Source organism: Strongylocentrotus purpuratus, unplaced genomic scaffold (assembly GCF_000002235.5).
Source record: "Strongylocentrotus purpuratus isolate Spur 01 unplaced genomic scaffold, Spur_5.0 spur5_scaffold_8, whole genome shotgun sequence".
NCBI classification, from domain to species: Eukaryota; Metazoa; Echinodermata; class Echinoidea; order Camarodonta; family Strongylocentrotidae; genus Strongylocentrotus; species Strongylocentrotus purpuratus.
In genome coordinates, this window is record NW_022145614.1 from 32,058,440 (window position 1) to 32,082,566 (window position 24,127).

The following is a 24,127-nucleotide window of genomic DNA, read 5'->3' on the forward strand; positions in this document are numbered from 1 at the left end:
CTGTATGGAGAGTTCTTTATCTTCTTCCTATTGCTTTTGCGTTGTCCCATTCCATACCATAGAAATAGTGTTCCGGGAATCCAAAATAAATCTACACTAATTAGATATCTGGTAGGCGGTACAGTTAAACGTTACCATTCCTAGTATTCTTCCAGAGGCAGAGTCAGAGAACAAATTAAGAATATGTTGATCAAGGTGAAGGTAAGGTGGAAGTTTTCATTGTTTTTATTTATTTTATTTTCTAATCCATCCACTAAAAAAAAAAAATTGTAAACAAGTCTTGGTGCACGAGCGCCCGACCCGGCAAGGAGCCAGAGTCAAAAGGTAGCTGTGAGACTGAGTGAGGAGACAGAAGTCCATCATCATCCATGAAAGTCTGATGAAGATGACGGAAGATTTATTGTTAATTAACGTGAATAATGTCTAGTCTAGTGATAATTGTGAACTAGCTTGTCGTTGTTATCATGATTATCAATATCATGTCAATATGTGTCATTGCAATGTTTAGTTTAACAATAAAGAGTCTTTATTTTATAAATGTTTGACTCGTAGATTTACAGTTACAACTACAAATAGAATTAAGGTTTTATTGATAAACAAGACCGGTAACCCGACACATGCTCCGCCGACGATTGCTCCGCCGACATTTGCTCCGCCTGAAGCGACAATTGTTCCGCCGACATTTGCTCCGCCGACAATTGCTCCGCCGACAATTGCTCCGCCTGAAGCGACATTTGCTCCGCCTGAAGCGACACTTGCTCCGCCGACATTTGCTCCGCCGACAATTGCTCCGCCGACAATTGCTCCGCCTGAAGCGACAATTGCTCCGCCGACATTTGCTCCGCCCAAAAAGTGTCCCATAAACTACAAATGCTACTAGTACTACGACAAATGCTTCGCCGACAATATTTTCTTTACACCTATTTTTTTGTTTCTTTTTTTCTTCTTCATTTTCTGAATGCATTTCTTGAAATAATGTAGATGAAATGAAATGAATGAATGTTGATGAAGTGGGAGGAAAAAGGAGTTACCTAAAAGTCATTTCGAATATACTGAAATAACTTTCCATCTATCACTGTACGTCCCATATAATGTATACTAAACACTCATTACATGTCGTGGGAAGTTTTTTAAAAAAAGTAGAGCAGCAAGCGACATTCCCCAATACGCGCATACCTCCTAGTTAATTTCAAGTAGCTCATCATGTAATACCTGAAATTACCTCGATCAATGCATCTTACTAGGTAAAGCATTATACAATGTAATAGGTCATCATGGAAGTTTAGAAAATAAGTAAGGGGGATTTACCAAGTGTTGATCTTTTTAAGAGTTTTATAAAGAAACAAAAAGATATTGAATATTTCTCAGCAAAAAAAAGGAACAAGCTTGTTTCGCATTTTAAGAAATGGCGATTTGACTTATGATACTCATGTTGATTTAACTTTTATTCCTGTGCCCCCTCACTCCCCTTTATGCACTGGAGTTCAAACTATGATTTACATGTGTACAGTGTATTTTTTTTTACTATAATGTTTTTTTTTTATAACTTTCTTGTCCTTTCATTATTGTTAGTTGTTCTTATACATATTGGTTTTTTTGTTTGTCTAATTATTACCAATGACTTGTAAATATGTAATTTTTATATGATTGAAAATTTAATAAACACACAAATATAAAAAAAAAGTTTAGAAAATAAGGGCACTTATAAACGTAAGGAAGAGAACCCATTCAGACGGGAAAATGAGATGGCAGCCTTTCTGCTTATTCACATTTATACAAATCATTTTGTTGCAGTTTGATGTTAGTTCTTCATGATAAGCCAATTGCTCTTCTTCCGGTGGCTTCGTGAGTCCCTTAAATTATTTAGTGAAAACAAAGTACTCGAATGAAACGGAGTGTTTTGCACACTATCATATATATATTAAAGCTACATACACTTAACTAAAGGAAAGAAACCTTTAGAAAATGGACTGGATATTATTGAAAATATTATTCTAAACAAGAATGTACTACATGATTGTATTACTTTACGTTTCAATTTCACGAGAGAAATAGAACTCGAGAGGGGGAGCAGAGAAGAAGTGATGGAAATGAAAGAAGACTAATAGCATGAGAGGAAAGAAAAGAGCAAAGAAGACAAGAAAACGGTGTAAACAGGAAAAGGAGGAGCATGGGAGAGAGAGAAAGAGAGAGAGAGAGAGAGATAGCCTTGAGCTTTGGATCAGCTAATGAGTAATACATGAAACAGATTTTGAGCGGAGTAATTATCTTTCGCCGGAGAACTTGCGTAAGGAGCTATAATTTTATTTTTTATTTTTTTAAATCAAACATTATGGGAATAGCAAAAAACGGTTGTCTTTTTTGCTCTTTTCTTTCCTCTCATGTTGTTAGTCTTCTTTCATTGAGGTAATTTCAGGTCTTACATATTGATGAGCTGTTTGAAATTAACTAGGAGGTATGCGCGTATTGGGGAATGTGGCTTGCTGCTCTACTTTAAAAAAAAAACTTCCCATGACATGTAATGAGTGTTTAGTGTACATTATGTGGGACGTACAGTGATAGATGGAAAGTTATTTCAGTATATTCGAAATGACTTTTAGGCAACTGCTTTTTCCTCCCACATTATCAACATTCATTCATTTCATTTCATTTACATAATGTCATGAAATGCATTCAAAAAATGAAGAAAAAAAGAAAGAAACAAAAACAACCCGTGAAAAAAAAATATTGTCGGCGAAGCATTTGTCGTAGTACTAGTAGCATTTGTGATGGGACACTTTTTGGGCGGAGCAAATGTCGGCGGAGCAAATGTCACCGGAGCAAGTGTCGCTTCATGCGGAGCAAATGTCGTCGGAGCAATTGTCGGCGGAGCAAATGTCACCGGAGCAATTGTCGCTTCAGGCGGAGCAATTGTCGGCGGAGCAATTGTCGACGGAGCAATTGTCGGCGGAGCAATTGTCGGCGGAGCAAATGTCGTCGGAGCAATTGTCGGCGGAGCACGTCACCGGAGCAATTGTCGCTTCAGGCGGAGCAATTGTCGGCGGAGCAATTGACGGCGGAGCAAATGTCGGCGGAGCAAATGTCGGCGGAGCAAGTGTCGCTTCAGGCGGAGCAAATGTCGGCGGAGCAAATGTCGGCGGAGCAATTGTCGCGTTTTGCGGAGCAATTGACGGTGGAGCAATTGTCGGCGGAGCAATTGTCGGAGGAGCAATTGTCGGCGGAGCAATTGTCGGCGGAGCATCTGTCGGCGGAGCAATTGTCGGCGGAGCAACTGTCGGCGGAGCAACTGTCGGCGGAGCACCTGTCGGCGGAGCATTTGACGTCGGAGCAAATGTCGCGGAGCAATTGTCGCGTTTTGCGGAGTAAATGTCGGCGGAGCAATCGTCGGCGGAGCATGTGTCATGGAACCACAAGACCCTGGCCTTGCCTTGGCTTTAATTTAACTTTGACCTTTTAGTTTTACTGCACTGTCTGTCATCCAATAAAGTCAGTTCGCCACTCTCGCAAAATGGGTGGCATTAACATTACAAAGAAGAAGAAAAAAATCAGGTTAAAATTGTTTATCAATTACATAATGAACTGCATTATTTTTCTTTCTCTTTCTTTCCATTAATACAGACACTCACTGGGAAAGAGGTAAGCTTTAAAGATTAAATATGCCATTATGCTATCTAATTTCTCAAATGACAGAAATAGCCATTTAACATGGGGAAATTTAATATTTATCACTCTTACTGAGATGTAAAAAAAACTTGCCTACATGGATCAATATCCAAGTTCATTTATGATTTATTTACAAACTTTAAAGATACATAGGGGTCTAATACAATTAAGAACTTCTGGTGAGTTTTTTAAATTGGAAATCTCTGCAATCATACTGGGAAATCAAACATACACATAGGTCTACATGTTGTAAAGTGCACCTCTGGGGGCATCAATTGTCACTTTGAAGGGCAATTCAATCCAACCTTTGTAGATATGTCTTTGATATAACGACTGAGATTTATTGTTTGATTAAATGTGAAATCAGCAAAAGCACTACAATCATATTTGTTATGTACTCTTACTTGAGGTACACAGATGAATACTCAAGACAGATAATAGCACACGTTTGATACTCATGGTATAAGATTCCAAAGCAAGTTTATTGCGCAAGGCGCATGCGCAGCTTTACAATTGTGGGTCATCGTATGACGTCATCCATATATAACATCTCTCCCCCCGTAGTTTTAAAGCCCCTTCTTAAAATTATAAAACAGTAATTGTAAAAACAACAAATATCGTAGGTATGAAATGTTAGGTAATCCAAACTATGATTAAACAAATAAACAGTTTGCAAATCCACTTTTTCAACAAGTTGAGTATACTTTTGCTTGTACATTAACTTTATATCAAATAATTTCTATAAACTTAAAAATTAACCAAATGAGTAAAGGCATCAATTCCTTTTATTGACTATTATTTCAAATATATGAAACAAGTGAGATATGGTTTTATTGCTTAGAATTAAAACCTGATTAGCAGTTTGCATCAGTCCAAAATTATTCAAATCCATAGTAATTTGGTTTTCTTCGCTCTCGTCTAGGGTAATCCTTTCTACCGGCATCGCGATTGACGTCGCGGTTTTCGTCGAAGTCGTCTTCGCGAGCTTCGCGGATGTCTACTTGATCTGCGTGATAATCTTCGCGATCATTATTATCGTTATCAGAATTGATAACATCATCTTCATCGAGTGTAGGGACAACACCTTCGTTCGCGTAGTCTTGTTTCCGCGCGGTCGATGAGGAAACTCGACTTCGGAGTTGGTCAACATGACGCTTCCATTTTAGTGTCGCACCGTCGACACTGACATTGACCACATATGATACTGGACCGGTACGGTCGGTTATTTTACCGGGTAACCATTGGTTGCCTCGAGCATAATTTCTCACAAGGACGTCGTCGCCTACATTGAATTCGCGAAGGGCGTGAGTAGTGTGAGCGATCTTTTGGGCGAACTGCTTTTTCTCTACGGTTGCGTTCACATCTGGCAGAACTGACGTAATGCGAGTACGCAGTTTACGATTCATTAGCAACTCTGCCGGTGATTGCTTTGTAGTAGCTTGCGGTGTTGTACGGTAACTTAACAGGAACCGCGATAACCTAGTGTGAAGGGGACCACTCATTTTTCGGAGGGCTCCTTTCACAGTTTGCACGGCTCTCTCCGCGAGGCCATTTGTAGCCGGGTGGTATGGCGCTCCTCTGATGTGATTTATTGCGTTCATCTTCATGAATTTGGCGAATTCATCACTGGTGAAACAGGGCCCATTATCGGAAACCAGCGTGTTGGGTAGGCCATGTGTTGCGAAAACTTCTCTTAATTTCTCTATTGTCGCTTCGCTTGTCGATTTCGTAGTGATGTGAACATCCATCCACTTCGAATACGCATCAATTACTACGAGAAGCATTTTACCTTCTACCGGGCCTGCGTAATCTACATGAATTCGCGACCACGGCTTGCTGGGATATTCCCATTGATGTAGCGGTGCTTTCGATGGTTGTCGTTGGTGTGCTTGACATTTTTCACAAGATTTCACTTTTCGCTCCAAATCTTTGTCAATTTGCGGCCACCATACGCAACCTCGCGCACTTGTTTTCATTCGGACTATTCCGGGGTGAGCATCATGTAGCTCCTCCATCATCTGATCCCGGCATTTTGGGGGCAGCACCACGCGAGCTCCCCATAACAGTACTCCTTCATGTACACTCAACTCATCTTTACGATTCAGATACGGACCGAACGCTTCGTCTTTCAATTCATGCGAAGAAACCCATCCATGCATGACGAAATTTCGAACGCGTGATAAGACTGGATCCTTATCGGTCATTATACGGACGCGTGAGGGCGTGATAGGTGTTTTCTCGAGGATGTCCATCAGTAGAACGATATCTCCTGGGACGGGAGGATCCCCGATTGTTGACTCTTGAGGTAGTCTGCTGAGTGCATCCGCGTTAGCATTTTCTTCTCCCGCCTTGTACGTTATGCGATATTCGTATGCTGCTAACGTAATCGCCCACCGTTGGACGCGCGGAGAAGCCATCTGCGGAATAGCTTTCTTTTCACCGAAGAGTCCAAGTAGCGGCTTATGGTCGGTTATTATGTCAAACTTCCGACCATATAGGTACTGGTGGAACCGCTTCACGCCGAAAACTACTGCTAATCCTTCTTTATCTAGTTGCGAATATCGGCGCTCCGCTGAGTTTAGGGTTCGCGACGCGAATCCGATCGGTTTTTCGGATCCATCCGAAAACTTATGTGCGAGAACAGCTCCGACGCCGTACGGACTAGCGTCGCAAGCTAGTATCAGCTGTTCTTTCGGATCGTAATGGGTCAATACCCTCGTTGATTGGAGTAGCTTTACCAAAAAGTAGAATAAAACACAAAGTTTATCCTCGTCGCCAAAATAGCTGTTATGTACTCTTACTTGAGGTACACAGATGAATACTCAAGACAGATAATAGCACACGTTTGATACTCATGGTATAAGATTCCAAAGCAAGTTTATTGCGCAAGGCGCATGCGCAGCTTTACAATTGTGGGTCATCGTATGACGTCATCCATATATAACATCATTCATATATTACTTTTTAAGATTGTAAAAAAATTATACTGGTACATTTATATATTATGAGTGATCAAAAAACTCTTAGAATGATATAAAAGCCAACAACTTTCACACAATTTCAATCGATATTACCACATACAACATTCCTGTAACTTGCTACATTATACAATGTAGGATGATTTGGATGAGAAGGCATGTGATATAATTAATATGCAATTTATTAGTGGGAAGGTCTGCCTTGTCCAATTATGATGTCCTTCATCTTTTTATTCTACAGATTGAGATCGACATTGAACCAATGGATAAGGTGAGAACAATTACTTGCTTGCTTTATACACTTGCCCCTTTCTCCAACATTTAAAGTGTGCCTATCACTTGACAAAATAGTTTTTGTATATCGCTAGCATGCATAATACCAACCCCAAAAGACTTTGCCTGGCATTCTATTATGTGAATGGTTAGTCTGGTTAAGGAGTATGAAGAAAATAAAGGATAACATAATCCCCTCATATAGGGTTCACACAGAACCCAAGTTGGTCCTGGGGTGCTATACATGCCCTATTCTATGTGAGTGATTATATATGCGTTGACTAGTCTACTCAACAAGATGTTTTACTGTTAACTGAGATTGTATTCAAATTGCGGTATGTCTTTGTAGAAGTAATATTTGAAGCTCATATTTTGTATACAGTATAGCCACATGGAACCCTGTAATAGATCAGACTGGATTGACTATTCATGTTACCAAGTTAATCTGGATGCTTATAGATTATAGTGTGCACTCATCTACATTGATCTGTTGAACTATTAAATAATTAAAGGATTCTTAAGATACCATCTTGGCTTTTGCATTGGTAGCCTGCAGGGAGCACTCTGACAAAAGAAAAGTGAAGACATGGTTCTGTTCTTAAAAGCCTTAAGTTTGTAAATCAACATCTGAGAAAATTTTTCATTTTACTTCATTTTATTTACAGTAAATTTGAATTATTATTTTATTACATACATGGAAAGATGTTGTACAAATAAGATATGTGCTAAGTGGATAAGTACTTTTGTCTTGTTATATATTTAGGTTGAGAGGATTAAGGAAAGAGTTGAAGAGAAGGAGGGTATTCCCCCTGCACAGCAGAGATTAATTTTCAGTGGTAAACAAATGTAAGTCATATTTCTGTACTCTTTTAATGATTATGACACAAGTAACTCTAGCCCATGATGATAATCAGACGTACGTGATGGAAATTATTGAAGTGTGCTAAGAGTTTCAAGTTAAAACACTCTACAGGGTGGTCCACAAACAAAAATACAAACATTGCCAATTCGCACTTTATTGCCAATCAACAGAATGTTGAATGATATTCTTTGATGTACTGGTAGCCAGTGCAGATCCCTCAGAAGAGGGGTGATCTGTGAGAATTTGGAGCAACCACAAATCAGTCTGGCTCAAGTCTATTGCACATACATGTAGGTCGAAATGTAGTACATACATGTAATGTGACAGAGAAATGAAGAGTTAGTAAGATAGTTTGAGTTTACAACCTAGCTGATATGTGCATAAGCCTTCACCTGCAATTTGTGAGTAGTTGCTAGATTATAATTGGGGGAAATCTGCTATGGTTTGGATTTGTGTTGTGTGCTTGGAAAGATACATTTCATCATGATGTCTTGAAGAAACAGTTTTATACAGAACACATGCAGTGACTTTTCAGTCCTCCCCAAATAAATTTAATGAAGTCACTCAACCAGGATTTCTTCATAAATTTTTGTCTTTCTTTTTTGCATAAAAGTGGCAAAACTTCAAACGAGAAGGCATTTCTTCTGTAAAATGCATTAGTAACATCAGATGCATTTTCTGACGTCATTTAAAGATGTTACGATATAGAGCACAAAAGATTGATTTAATCTGAACGTCAAAATGACCCTAAAACTGTAAAGTATTCCATTAAGATATTTACAGTTTTATTGCCTAACCCCTTTGTTTATCTTTTGGTAATATCCTAGAATTATCCCAAATTGTTTTATTTTGTGTGTAGCCCTGCTCTTCACATGTTTAATATTTTCAAATATCAAATAGAATATCTTTTAATACCAACAAACAATATGTTCATCTTTAAATCAAGTATCATAGGTAGCTTAGCCAAATGTAGTGGCACAAAGAGACGCCTCTAGAACCACATAATTGTTAGAAATCATATTTTTATTACACAGAGATAGAACCACAATGTTAGGATTTGAAGCTGGTAAATGCATGTACCAGCTCAATGAGGCGTAATATTAGCTAAACTTTCATTCAGACATGTCAAAAAAGAACTTTAATTAAAAAACATCTCTAACTATGATGCCTTTTGCTTTCCAGACATGTCTTTTTGTGCCACTTCATTTTTGCTAAAGTTCCTTTTCAAATTTAACAAGCATCTCTTTAATTTATCTGAATATTGCACAGGAATGATGATAAGACTGCTTCTGATTATAAGGTGAATGGAGGATCTGTTCTACATCTTGTGCTGGCTCTTAGAGGAGGAAACCGATGATGGAGCAAGAATCAAAGTAACTCCATTCTAAACTGATCTCATGCCAGTATTGTATCACAGAATTATCATGGTGGTACCGTACAGGCATTGATAGGGAATATTTATACACTATTTCTTTATTAATATTGGAGGGGAGGGGATTTTTTAATAAACATCTATGATCATACCATTAGTCAAGATTAAACAAATTGATAAAATAAAGGAAAAGACAGGTATACTGAATAAAATTTTCTTCAAAGGATTCTTTGTATGAATATGAATGGTTTGAACAATTAATTAACTTGTGAAGTTTTCTGCAGTTAACCTCAGAAATTCAGAAATGGTTTAGTGAGAAAGCAAACAATTCACATTCAATTAGCAACCCCAGTTGAATTTTTTTATTATGTAGAAAATTGGTTTACTAACTAGTAATTGGTCACATGGAATATCTGTAAACAACAGTTGATTAACAAAAAATTAAACTATTCAAGTTCATGATGATATTTTCCCATATATTTCAACTTAGTTGACAAATTGATGTCCACACAGACTTGTAGCATTTGATTACAGAAGGAATCCAATATGTCCATACAGTCAGTAAATAACCAATCAGAAGCTACCTTGTTGAAAGGAAGGTTCTGATTGGTTAATATGAGTGACGGTAGTAGTCAAGTTTAAGTAATTCATAAGAGATCCAACAAGTTCATACAGTCTGTAAATAACCAATCAGAAGCTACGTTGTTGAAAGGAAGGTTCTGATTGGTTAATACGAGTGGCTGGTCAAGTAGAAGTATTGTACAGCAAGCTCAAGTATCTTGGAAGAGCTTACATCACAGATAATTGTTTTATTTGTTGAAGTGCTCGCAGTAGCATGCTTTCCTCCATGGACAATATGTATGCTTTACCTTGTGAACCTTTGTTCTGAAGATGTCAAATCGAGGGGTTAGTGTCACAAAGACGTAACTCCATTTTGGCCATTTTTGAGAAAAAGTGGTTCATGTGTTACTGAGCACTAGGGCCTTAAGAAGTTAAGTCTATGTTTCACTAGCCAATGACTTCAATGGGCTGTTGAGATGGCGTTGAGACTTTGTGTTTCCTGGAAAGCCCACATTTTTCTGAACATTTTGATATCAAATACTCATTTTGACAAAATATGGAGTTACGTCTTTGTTTCACTGAACCCTCAGAATGCTCTTTTTCTGTACATTTTTTCATGAATCCTAACAGTCTTTTTGTGTAGCTGGCATTCATAATACTGCTGGAGTTGCTCAAGTTCTGCCATCTGAACACTTTTATTGAAAATAAGCAAACGTAGGTAATTTATGAAGCATTACGGTCAAACCAGAAAATTGAGAATTTCACAAGTGGACCAGATTCACTTTAAAGTGTACAATCACCTGGAAAAAAAATTGTACATAACTAGAACGTCTAAAATCCACCTCAATTTTGTTCACTTCAATGATTTTTTTGGTAAATGGTTTAAGAGTATGAAGGATTTTGAATAATGCAAATTGTCTATGAAAACATTGTGTGATGCTCTTGTAAAATGAGATTTTCATTTTTAGGATAAATAATATGAATCACTAATTCACTATCCAGTATGTGTATATATTATTTAATTGAATTTGTAATTTCAAAGGAAAAAGTGAACCTTTATGATGTTCTCATGGTGTAGCAGTTTGCTCTGCACTACATGCATTTTTTAAACAAAGGCTTGATTTAACTCTGGTGATATCGATATGTGCTGAAAAAAACACACGGTACAATGAATAATTTTTTAATTGTACTCATTCATAGCTGTTATGGAACCTAATCACATGCTCTTAAAGTTCTGAGAGACGAATGACTCCAATAGCTAAGATGTTTAGTTTATACAATAAAGATATGGTAGCTGGAATGTGGAGTGCCATGAGGGTAAAATCTGACGGACAGCGCTATACAAGAATCCATCATTATTATTATTATTTAAGTTTTTTCTCCTCTTCTACTGATTAAGTATGTATAGCGATGTAAGAAACATGAACATATGCGTTACTCAAGTCGGCTTGCTTGAATCTGTTACAGATTAATTTGTAGTTTCTCTGTATGTACATGCACTTGTAATACTTGATGTAAGGAACATGATATGCTTACTTATAAAACTGTTGATATACATACAATATGTCAGAAAACATTTTTTTCCCCAGGGGGAGATGGAGAGAGATGAAGCGAAGAGAGAGAGAAGAGGGAGAAAAAGGATGAAACAAAATTGACGAGAGACACAGAAAAGGTCAGAGAGAAAGAAACAGAGAAAAAGAGGGAGTGAGAGAGACATACACAGAGAGAAGCAAAGAGATGAAGTAAATTAGGAATACATTTTACGCAAAGTAGATTTATACATTATGGAACATATGCTGTGGTAAACTGTCGATATATGGTTGATATATGGTTTATATGGGAGGGCGAAGAAGGGTGGAGGTTCAGGTCATAAAAAAACGTGAACAAACAAGTAAGTCATTAATCGGGGTGTCAAGAATTTCTAGATATGATCCATCTTTGCCTTATTTTATTTCTTTCTTTCACAAGTCCTTCCCTATTTCTGTCTATCTTGCTCTTTCCCTCTTTCTTTCTTTCTCTCTCTCCCTGGCATACAACCATAACAGTTTATCCATATTCTCAAACAAGCAATTAATTTGAATAAATAATACTTGTGTTATTAGATGAAAGAGTGGAAACCATAAAAAGAAAGTCGTAGAAATATTTTGCTACGGTCACAGAATTAATTTTGTTTGTGAGAATTGTTTGGTAGTTTAATTCAACATTTATTAAAAAATCTTAATTTTTGTTTTGTTTAGAATGCTGAAAATGGCCTTGTATAAATAATTCAGATCAAATGCAGCCAACTAAAATACAAATTATAATGATTACAAAACTTTGTACAACATCAACCAATAAAAGCAATTAATTAAGTACACTAAATTCAATTCAATTCAATTTATATTTTTTTGTTTCAAAAGGAAATTTGATGTGTTTACATGCTATATTCACAGAAAAAAAATAGAATAAAAATTACATGTGACATGAAACATACAACATACAACAAGTATAGAGAGAATAAACATATTAAACGTAGCACTTTCACATCATATACCGGTAGATATTTCTCTAAGTTTACATTATATTCAATGTTTGTTCATATAGATATAGAGTAATTACAAACACACTAATAATGATTATTATCATTATTATTGTTATTAGTTTGACACATTATATCATAATAATAAAATATTGTTATAAAGCAAACAATAAATACAAACATGAATCGGTATATATCCTAGTAAATTACAAATAATGTTCATATCTTCTGGGGGAATGCAATACACTATTCTGATAAATCCACAACAATTATTGTCCCTTTATAAATGGAACCTAAAGCAACATTCTCTTTAAGAGCAGACAAATTGAAATATGATATATACATCTACACACTGAGAAATACCTGAACATCTTATGCTTTAAACTCAAAGAATAAACTCACACAATAAATTTCTACATTTTGGTATCTTTTCAAGATAAAATCTACATGTAAGCAATCCACAATCAGTTTTGCTTAATTGCATAAATAGATCCATCTATGTACAATCACATACACAATAAGCTTACATTTAGGAAATAATGTAATATTTTCCTTGATCTCCAAATCATATGCAATTATGCATATACACGCAGCTAAACGAAACTGGTCCCTCCGACCTTTGGTTGCAATGTTGTATCTATATTAACCAAACTATACTGGGTATGTTCTTATCGTTGCTCATGTTTCAAGGAACTTATGATTAAATAACGCAGCACGCTCCTCTGAAATATGACTCTCTTGCTCTTTGTGATGTAAACAAAATCAGAGATAGATGAAATCAAGCACTATTAATAAATCCTATAAAGTAGAGGATTTTCTTTGGAAGAACACTTTAGATATATTTGTTTAAAAACAAATAGAGATTTGTTTGACCTAGATATTTGATAAGGAATGACAAGATCAGACATAGGCCCAAATTCACAAAGGAGGTTTGAATTTAACCCATGGTTTAAATCTTCATTTACATAAATCATGGTCTAAAATTAGAGCAAAATAAGCGGACACATGGGTTATGTAAATGAGGGTTTAAACCATGGGTTAAGTTAAACCTCCTTTGTGAATTTGGGCCATAGTGTTCAACAGCACTTGAATTCATATTTACATGGATGCTTGTAATATTGATTCTTTTCTACATAAACAAAAAGTATAATCATATTATCCAAAACAACTGCATGTAAAACAGACAATTTCCAGTACCTGAAAATATAATTGAAATCCAACTGAAAGTATAAATGAACTAAACATGTCATCAGACAGCTTTCCTGAGTTAATTTAATTTGAAAGGATTTTTGGCAGTCCTTGTTTGATCTGAAGTATAAATGGGGAACAGGCCTCTATCAAGCTTTTAACAGACTCCATATTTTCAAGTTGCTCGATGAAAAGAAGAAACCAAATTGGCCATTGACTATTCCTTAATGGGCTCCTCTCCTTCTGCTTGACGAAGCCTCTGAGAGGCACTGGACAGCGGCCCTTGAGGTCTTTCTTTGCTTCAATCTGCTTGATAGGGACCTCTCAGAGACCACTGTGTATGCTTCAAGACCCTCTCTCTCTCTGTATTTACTCTGCTTCATGAGAATCTTACAGTGGTCTTAATCCTTTGAAATATTCTCTCTATTTTCAAATTGCTGGATGGCAATCTTTCATAGGCTGGTATCCTCTCATTTGAGACTGCTTGGTAACACTATTTCAGAGGCCAGACTCTCTTGTCTCCAAACTGCTTCATGGCACCCTCTAAGCAGCTATTCTGTATCTTTTGAGACACCTGCTGTCTTGAACTACTTGATGAATACCTTTAGGAGTCTAGGAGGTGCTATGTATCCTTTGAGAGACTCTCTCTCTCTTCAAATTGTTTGATGACAATCTGTTGGAGGGCTGTGAGGAAGTCTGGTAACGAGACGTGTGATGTCTGTTACAAAGAAAAAAAATGAAAAAGACAAGGAACAATAATTACTAAAAAAAAACATTAGTATCAATTTATCAACAACATGGTCACATAAAATATATCCTTAGCATAATGAAAAATACGATCAGAGAGTGAAACATATTCCCTCTAGTTGGTCATCATTTCCCAGATGATTAGATGATGAAATCATCATTCATATAAAAACTGAAAACTGTGATTGCAGCATATCATGAGAAATTAACAACTTCCTGATACAAATATGGAGATGAAATCCGGCTTACTTGCAAGAACATAGCATGTGCCAAGAAGGGAAGTTTCCTAAGTGTTCGTCCACTCAGACCTACACTCTCCCTGTAGAAAAAAAGAAAGACGTAAAACAGCCATTAATTACTATTTCTACACATAATGCTACTTACTCAAACTAAATTTTCCTGATACTGAAATGTAATTCACAGTAAGAAAAAAGAAGAAGCCACATAAAAAAAAAAGTATAAATGAATGGCAACTGTGCGCGACAAATGACTTGCTTTGTGTTATAACATACAGAAATGTGAATGGTATTTCCTGTGTCATATATGAGGTAAAACAAGCCAACAACAAACAAGGATAAACAATTTCTAGCCAAGAACTACGGAGTCTTCTCTGGAATACAGAAAAAAAAATCACATGTACGTTTTTGAGAAATTTTTATAACAGTACAATAGACAGTACAAGTAGAGATAGACAACTCTTCTTCTTCTAGTATAGTTCTTGTCCTCTGTTGGCGTATTATCGTACCTTGTGCTTGTCAAGTGCAGAGCGTACAGTGCAAGTAAAAAGGCTCTACAAGAACTCTATGTGCAGTCAAAAACAGTCTGCAGCTCAACAGAGCTTACTATGTGGTATCTTTCTGCATGAAGAGTTCAAGGAGGTGCAATTGATGACAACTTACTTGGCAATTTTTAGAAGGAAGAGACTAGGTGCGGTGACGGCTACTTCCTTGAACTTCATAGCTTCTAATGCATCTAGAGGTAAGATGTGCTGTGATGGGCTGATCACACCTTTCTACAATGTAGAAGTAATAATAATAATAATAATAACAACAATAATTATAACAATAAGAAAAACAACAAAAAACAAACAAGGGAAACGCTCTCGGCGGTCTCGCCTGCATTACGCAATTCAAAATGATGAAAAATTGAGGTTGGGACATTATTTATAGACAGGGTGGCTCATCAGCAGCCCCCTCCCTCAATGAAATCCTCTGAATATAATCAGCATTTTAAAGTGAATATTGACCAAGAATCATCGGAAGAATTATTTACTAATTTGTACCAAGATTAATAACTTTAATGGCTGAAAAAATATGAAAAATTGATTTTAAATTTTTTTTCTTCTTTAAATCCTGAGCTTGACTTTGTGTCATAAGATTTGTGATACTTGATAACCCTTGTGTACAAGTTTCATGGAATTGCTACGCAGGCGAGACAAAAATAACAACAAAAATGATAATAATAATACTAATAACAATAACATGTCTCGTTTTCCTGGGCTAGTCTCATCAGTATTAACACTGTTCTCCCTGAGGGCACTGCAGTCACATAATTAGCCCGGTGGTTCAGCTGCGCTACCATGCGAAGGCACTCAAGAAGTTGAGGGATTCTTACTACCAGGTACCTATTTCCTACACCTCGGTGGAGAGTGGCAACATAATCACAATAACATTGATGGATGAGAGCAATGCCACTATGTCCTGTCAAATTTACTGATCAAGGATGGTAACTTTGACAGCATACAAAATATCCTGCCAACAGAATCTCATTTTTCTTGAACAAAACAATGCCAGAGTAAGAAATGTTAATGGCAATTGTTAAGCATTTCATAATAAGTTTCCAACTTAATTTTGTTTACAAAACATTGTCGCAGAACTTCCATTCAAGAGACCATACCTTGAACTTTGACAAAAATTAGCCTCACATTGAGCTGTTAAGTTTTTAAATTTAAAGCATTGTAGTGTATGCAACTTCTTCTCAACTTCTTTTTATTCACAAGACATGGTTCTCTATCCAGGGCCAACTTCTGTAAACGCTGTTATTTTCGCTTGATTAATTTTTCGCGCCGAGGGACCCCGGAAACACATTCACTGGTTCTTGCACGCAATTCAGCCCATTCACAACACCAAAAAAAAGTTGTGCTTAGTGGAGTTATAAAATTTGCGCTTGCCTATCTTAGCTCGAAGTCCGCGAAAAATTAATGTACCGCAAATATTTCTACTATTGCAGTACCCCATAGACAATTATCTCATGTCCATTTTGTATCAAGATGATTTGGAGTAGTTTTCCAGGGTAGGTAAGGTAGTTGTAATGGATGGTCTGATATGGCACAAACACATGAAAACTATCGTTGGGACTACAGATCATCACTATTCCTGCACTTCAATGTGGAATACTAAATAAGGCTTTGTTGTGCCATCTAAACAGATTGCTCTTACCTTCATGAGTTCAGTTAGGCAGGATGTGAAGATGATGAAGATAGCATGTGCTGAAGGAGGTCCAATGTACTGCTTGATATCAGCTCGGTCTATGAATGCTAGATCTATAGCCTCTGTGATGTTTGATGTAGCAAGGATCAATACGTTTGGGTTCCTGGAAGAAATAACATAAATGATGATCAATCAAAAATGATTAAACTGTTATAGAGCATGAATGTAATGATAACGAAGGCTAGATATACAGCTTCTGAGAAGTATGATGTGGCAGAATTCTACTTGATGGGATTGAAACTCAGTGTAACAGGGCCATTTTCAGTTTACATGATGAACGCTGCTTTCATCATCTTCTATGAAATGTGTGAACGTATATGACGGGCCGTACAGGCCATTATTCGTACAACTATACATCCATTAAATGGATGTATAGTTTTATCCAGTCAGAACGCAGGAAACTATGCAACCATACAACTATGCAACTATCCATCGAATAGTCTTAACCAATCAGAATGCGGGAAACTATGCATCCATACAACTATGCAACTATACAACTATACCTCCATCGAAGCACTCGTGAATGCATGTCTAGTTTCCTGCGGGCGGGCGGAAGTGCCATAATTACATGTATGTAAAACTAGGCAACTATACATCCATCGAATGGATATATCCAATCAGAACGCAGGAAACCGTGCAACCTACCTCTTGATGATATCAATCTGTGTTAGTAGAGCATTGACAACCCTGATAGCGTCTGATGGTTCAGTTCCTGCCAGTGCACTCTTCCTTGCCGATGTCAGACTTTCAACCTGCCAGTAAAGCATACATTCAGATGTAAGGATTGCTTCAGAAAAGCACCATGAATGATTGAAATAGAAAAATAAAAAAATATACCGAGCATAATAAATTAAACTTTAAATGTATCTTTCTTGTGGCTCATGAAGCAGAAGTTGCTTTAAAAATTCTTTGGTAGGGTATTTCCCTATCAGTACAAAAAGTTCAGATTGATTTCTAAATCAAAGTCATATTCATAATTCAGTTTCAAAGAGGAAATTCCAAAGCTAAAATTCATATGGATTTTGAAGATTAAATTAATGAAAAGAGAAAGTCTAAGTTATCACTGAACATCTAGTGGTAAGAATCCTTTAGTATTGCATTGTTATTGAAGGAGCAGGGCATATAAGCAAGGAAGAAAGGAACCTTTAAAGCCCAAGTGAGACCCAACAAAACTTATATATATATGGGACAAGTTTAATAATGTATCAATAATCCCCAAAGATCTTGGTCTTTGTATTAAAGCATATTGGTTCTGGGAGCTATGAATCCATTGCTCTAGCTCACCTCATCTATGAGTATGCATACAAGTGAGTCTGGATCAGACACAAGCTCCTGAATCTTACCTCATCTATGAGTATGCATACAAGTGAGTCTGGATCAGACACAAGCTCCTGAATCTTACCTCATCTATGAGTATGCATACAAGTGAGTCTGGATCAGACACAAGCTCCTGAATCTTACCTCATCTATGAGTATGCATACAAGTGAGTCTGGATCAGACACAAGCTCCTGAATCTTACCTCATCTATGAGTATGCATACAAGTGAGTCTGGATCAGACACAAGCTCCTGAATCTTACCTCATCTATGAGTATGCATACAAGCGAGTCTGGATCAGACACAAGCTCCTGAATCTTACCTCATCTATGAGTATGCATACAAGTGAGTCTGGATCAGACACAAGCTCCTGAATCTTACCTCATCTATGAGTATGCATACAAGTGAGTCTGGATCAGACACAAGCTCCTGAATCTTACCTCATCTATGAGTATGCATACAAGTGAGTCTGGATCAGACACAAGCTCCTGAATCTTACCTCATCTATGAGTATGCACACAAGTGAGTCTGGATCAGACACAAGCTCTTGAATCTTACCTCATCTATGAGTATGCACACAAGTGAGTCTGGATCAGACACGAGCTCTTGAATCTTAGAAAACATCTTCATCACAAGCTTACCACTCTGTCAGGAAATTAAAAACACATGGGTTTTAATAATGAGTTCAATACCATTAGAAAAATTATAAAACAAGTAAGGTTAAAATCGGAGGGATCAAATAATGAAAAGATAAAGAATACTCTAGTAGCTCATGCATGGAATGAAAACTAATATCATTTAATAACAAATCTCACATTTATTTCCAACAATGTTTCATATAATGTCCTATTATCTAATATGCCTGTAATATAATCTATGTTTTGCCTTATTTCATTGTTATTCTGTATGATTCCATGTACATACAGGACCAATTTGAAAAAGAGCTCTGGCTGACATTGTCATCTTGTGTAAATATTTAAAAATAAATAAATAACGAATAAATATCTTTCCTAAATTTCAAAAAGTAACATCCCTCAATGACCAGTCTACAATTACAGTAATGCAAAATGAATATTAAAGGCTGTGTAGCTTGGCAAATACTGGTTAACAACTTCTTTTGGTCAACTGCTGGTAAACGAATGGACTTGATTAAAGGTAGTCAGCGACTTATTCTCTACATGGTCAGCGTTTGCGAAACAGACCAAAGTTCTCCTTCGCTTCGGTTTCGCGTATGTTGCACGCATGTGATTGCTGTGGTAGCGTCATCCGTAGTCGTATTATACCCGATTGGCCCCCGAGTCAGGCCACAGGAAAGACACATAGTCTTGTCAGTCTGCACTCCCTTTAAACACTGTTTGTTATCACTCCTTATATTTGTTTTAAATTCTGTTATGGTAAATGGTGTGAATGGGAAGTACTTACTTCAGAAAACCATCTTGAGAACAAGCTATGGCTGTTGATTTCAACAAGTTGTCCATATTTATATCTGTAATATAATAACATAAAATAAAGTACACAGAGTATTTTCTTATGTTATGTTTAGGTACCGGTACACACATTCTATCTACAAAGTACAAACACAACTTTGGATGCCTAGAACTCTCAGGATTCTGTCAATTTGACATTCCCACCTCATGGTTTTTTCTCATTTATTTGAAAATATATTTAAAAGAAAAATGTATTATTTTACAACTCTCATCAAACAAAATATGCTTATTTCACTTTCATAATTTGCAATCACACTCTAATTCACCATATAATGATGTGAATTCTTGATCTTGTATCCTCTGGGCTCCTACATTAAGACAATATATTATGACTAACATAGAAGCAAACTTTAAAAGCTTTCAGTCTAATGCATTTCAAATTGATCTTTCATGATTTAATAAATATACCATTGGCATATTGGGATGGAATTAAGATGTGATTTCACTGACCTGTCTGAAAGGCGTATGCAGAGTTTCTGTGCTAAAGCTTTACATAATGATGTCTTCCCTGTTCCTGGAGGACCTGAAAATGTTGCACAAAGTCACAAATCTTCTTTACCTGACATGTCACAATAGATAATCTATTTTCAAACTTAATATTTTTAAACTCTTAACTATCAATATTCTCATCTGAAAGTTCAAAGTAGCAAGATCAGCTGCTGACTATAATAATGATAAGAATACTGGAATACAAAGCACCTTTTCCATATGGATGCATTTATATCCTATATTCATGAACATTTTTAATGCAATATATCTATCTATCAGGCTATAGTTCATCCAGACGTTGGACAAAGCCCTCCTCATAACATTTCCATTCTCTTCTGTCTCTAGCTATCCTAGTCCAATGCAATAGATACCATTTATTAAAGATTACATTAGTAAACAAAACAGGTATTGCATTTTCTATATTCTTTGCATATACACCTTACACCTTTGTAGGTAATGTGCCTGCATGTACGGTACATTTCAAATTTGCATTTTCTTTCTTGGTTATCTGCCGGCTACACGACCTAGAATTCATCTGGTCTAAGTAGTTGAGGAAAATTAACACTTCCACTACCTTCTTTGCCTCTCTGTATGGTCACTCGTTCACAACACATGCATTTTTGCACCAAACAATAGGCACAACTTGAAGGAGGTATTGCTTTGTGCAACACAATGGCTTTGCAAAATGACTCATCCCTGGTCTTTTAATACCAATCTTGCTCTGGAAACAGTTCAATAATCTGGGAAACTTTGATAGATAATATATACAGCGTACGTGGCACAGTAATATCATTTGAGTGGCATATGAAGAGTTAAAGATCAAGCTATTGAGAGTTTTCATCATACCATGTAAGAGGACGACCCTGTTCCATGAGATAATATTAGGATCAATCTTAGCATCAGAGAAGAGGAGTGTGGTAGACGCATAGTTGAGAAGATTTAACTTGATGGAGCTGTCAAAGATTAGATTCTCCCACATGCCTTCGATCTCAGCTGTAACAAAAATTGAAGAATTTTTTGGGAGAATAATGAATTTTCACATTTAACAAAGTCATAGACATAACATAGGCAGTGAAAAAATACACAGGGGCTCGGGCGAATTAGCCCCAAAAGAGCCCCCGAAAGTCATAAAAGAGCCCCAAAAAATTTGCATAGAGTTCAATGCAAAACGAACTAAAGAGTGTTATTTTCATGCAAGCAAGTTCGAAAAGTAGCCCCCAAAATTGTATTTGTATTTTTTCCCCCCTGAACATAGGTCATACAAATCATACAATTGCACTATTGGTATGATGTCACTTCGATTCTGAGCAAAATGTAGCTATTCCTCCTTCAAGGAAGCTTGAAAGTTGAAATGCATTGAAATCTTAATCTTATCAATCATCTATTAATATTTAAATCATTGATCATTCAGATTTTAAAAGTTTGAACGTTTGTATCAATGCTATTGCAAATTCTTCCAAAATCAGATCGTAATATGTGTGGTAGAGGTGGGCTTTATGGTGGAATTATTTATTGACATAAGTTTACCTGCTGGGAGAAGCCAGTGATTTGCGGCGGCGAATTCTTCGTCTTCTAGTTCCTCTGCAGCAGGTCCTTCTTCATTCAGCTGGAACACACTCACTTTCAGTTTGGACTTTGTGAAATCTATCAGCTAGCATGCACAAGGAAAGATAAATGGTTTATTTAATAACTTATACAGTTAAACCTGTCTATAGCAACCGCCAAAGGGAAACACAAAAAGTGGTCTTCGTAGACAGGTTTCTTTATTTCAATGAGAAACTATTTTCAAGGGAAACAATAGATGTGGTCTTTTTAGACAGGTGGTCACTATTAAAAGCAGGTTTGACTTTATATCAGTTACGTTGTGAACAATGACTCACAGAGAAGCTTTCATAGAAGCTAATCCTTGGAAAACTATCCATCCAGGAAAACTGGTAGTCTAGGGTAATTACCATCAATGTATTTCTATCTGATCCTGTACCATACTGGAAGTAACAAAATTCATTACAATTATCTATCCTCAGCGGGCACAGTAACTATTTTGTCTGTAGCTGACAAGGTGGTAATTATCAAGGCTAATTGTTGTGCCTGTGGAGTCGTAATCCTTGCCCTATTTTGAAAAACAGTTCAATATACAGGCAAATCAAGAAACAAATTATTGATCAATAAATGTATTTATAGTAAATCAAATGGTACAAAACTATGTATTCATTACATGTATAGTATTACTGTATACGGAACTGAATATTGTCTTCTAAGAAAACTATTGAAAAATGTTTCTGTGATTTAATACCCTGGCATTAGGTATTTATTTGATTTTAGTACCGGAAGTTATGCACAGATGTACATATTTGCAATTTTGCATCCCTTCCATTGTTTTATCAAGGCCCATATGGCTTCATACACAATAAAAGGTATCTTCAACACATTTCAAGGATTTTTTTGGGTGTAAAACTGGTTTAAATTTCATCTTACTGTTTTCTTGTGACCACTCTGTAGCTCTGTATCACAGACAGCCACCGAGATGACATGCTGGGATAGGAAATGGTCATCAAATGAAGTAAGTTTGGTGTCTCCCACCGTCGTACCCAGTTTGTGTAGGAGGTGCAGTACGTGCTCGGATATGGTCTCAGTCTTTGCAGTACTAAAGGGATTTTATATTGGAAAGTTTATTATAAATGGTTATTATTTACCTTGAGTACAATTTCAAAATATGGTCAACATAAAAATTCAAGTATAAAATCAGTATAAAATCATTGTTTGGATATATGAAAACACTAAAATTATACTTTTGTTCTTCGACACCAGGGGGCTGTTTCCCATTGCACACTTGGGTGGGGAGTGGCAAATGCAGATTAATGTCTTGCCAATAGAAATTAATGATGTGGCTGCACACGAACCATGTGATCCACAGTCCAAAGAAATATCCACTAGACCATGACACCTCCACAAATCATTAATGCTGGATGATTTCTAAGCTTCCCTAATTTCATTGAAATAATTGAGCTTCTTTGTAAAAATGATGCTAGATCTATATTGCTCACCTATTTGAATGCTGTAAGACTTCAACGTAAACTGTATAGCCTAGTTCCCACTCAGGCAATGCCTCTTCTAAACCTTGGATATTATACAGTGCTCCTATGTTCCCAGCCATGTTCTGAGCTGGAATGTGAACAGATCCATTCACCCGAGTATTGCCAGACGAATAACCATTATTCTCCAGTACTCCTGCCATCTAGGATCTGTCAGTAGATCTACAAACATCAATAACAACAATGATAATAATAATAATAATAATAATAATAATAATAATAATAATAATGATGATAATGATGATAATAATAATAACAAAAAAAATTATAATAAATTAGATCTAGATCTAGATCTAGATCTAGTAATGAGAAACCAGTCGAGTTTGACCCTTTTTATTTTCATTAGATCCTAGACTCTATTTCTCACCCAATTTCAAAGAAAATTTCGTCACTAGATGTCTAGATTTAGGTAATTCTATGTTCCTCTTTGCATCGTAGCCATCAGATATTTTAAATTTTCGACCCCGGGCCCAATTGCAACACTGGCCAACGACACTAAAAACCTGCGCCTGCTAACTAACCCTGGCCTGCCAGCGCCAGCGGCCTGGGCCTAGCCTCGCCATTGGACCGGGCGCGCAGGCGCGCTCCAAGGAAGGGATTTACCGGTACTGATTGTAGAAATTGTACAGACGAACGTGAACGTAAACATCTGGTAAACGTCGCGTCGTCGTGTTTGGTGTCAGTTTTCGAAATACTTCAAGCTTAAAACACTTTCTATTATTACCTTTTGGATTTTCACTTGTTCAAAAATATGTATTTCCTGACTTGTCGGCCATCAACGCAAACGTTCAAATTACAGATCCTGTTAATCTTCTGTTTCGAAGTTCGAGCTAGAAGAAAAATTCAAAGAGACCGCGTACCGCGAAATCGTAATCTTGAAATGAAGGGATTATAGTGTCTCCAAAACATCGAACCGAAAAAGGAAAAAGATTTTTTTCTTCAAATCTCGGTTGACATTAATTAAAAGTAGCGTGCGATATAAACTAAATAAAATGTAAAATTATATATTCGGTTATTATTTCGTTGCCATGAATCACCCAGATTTTGCGAGTAGGGAAAACAGACACTTAATTTGTAATGGTATTAATTTAA

General features: G+C 36.6%; 2 protein-coding genes across 3 annotated transcripts; one reads left to right on the forward strand and one right to left on the reverse strand.

Moving 5' to 3' along the window:
* Nucleotides 1-11,271, forward strand: LOC105438986 (NEDD8). Of its 2 annotated transcripts, XM_030975171.1 has the most exons (6): nt 1-58; nt 96-201; nt 3,619-3,636; nt 6,883-6,912; nt 7,678-7,760; nt 9,046-11,271. In XM_030975171.1, exons 2-6 carry the CDS (start codon nt 184-186, stop codon nt 9,131-9,133), a joined length of 237 nt encoding a protein of 78 aa, XP_030831031.1. In that variant the 5' UTR covers nt 1-58; nt 96-183; the 3' UTR covers nt 9,134-11,271. The 2 variants fall into 2 exon arrangements, with proteins under 2 accessions (XP_030831031.1, XP_030831030.1); XM_030975170.1 differs by having other exon boundaries at nt 7-201.
* Nucleotides 11,272-12,768: 1,497 nt separating this feature from the next.
* Nucleotides 12,769-23,886, reverse strand: LOC579938 (pachytene checkpoint protein 2 homolog). The gene is made up of 13 exons (XM_780027.4): nt 23,760-23,886; nt 22,988-23,185; nt 22,419-22,587; nt 21,471-21,594; nt 20,790-20,936; nt 19,905-19,977; nt 19,390-19,453; nt 18,526-18,612; nt 17,297-17,403; nt 16,601-16,754; nt 15,062-15,174; nt 14,412-14,481; nt 12,769-14,133 (listed from the first exon to the last, which is right to left on the reverse strand). The coding sequence occupies exons 2-13, from the start codon at nt 23,176-23,178 to the stop codon at nt 14,038-14,040; spliced, it is 1,395 nt and encodes a 464-aa protein (XP_785120.1). The 5' UTR covers nt 23,179-23,185; nt 23,760-23,886; the 3' UTR covers nt 12,769-14,037.
* Nucleotides 23,887-24,127: the final 241 nt, after the last annotated feature.

Excerpts from the sequence above, each read along its gene's own strand:
- LOC105438986 (XM_030975171.1), top strand. Across the intron at positions 6,913-7,677 it reads ACATTGAACCAATGGATAAG|GTTGAGAGGATTAAGGAAAG; the intron begins GTGAGAACAATT and ends TTATATATTTAG. Across the intron at positions 7,761-9,045 it reads ATTTTCAGTGGTAAACAAAT|GAATGATGATAAGACTGCTT; the intron begins GTAAGTCATATT and ends AATATTGCACAG.
- LOC579938 (XM_780027.4), bottom strand. The coding sequence starts at position 23,178 with ATGGCAGGAGTACTGGAGAATAATGGTTATTCGTCTGGCAATACTCGG. Across the intron at positions 20,937-21,470 it reads TCACTGGCTTCTCCCAGCAG|CTGAGATCGAAGGCATGTGG; the intron begins GTAAACTTATGT and ends TTTTTGTTACAG. Across the intron at positions 14,134-14,411 it reads CACATGCTATGTTCTTGCAA|ACATCACACGTCTCGTTACC; the intron begins GTAAGCCGGATT and ends TCTTTGTAACAG.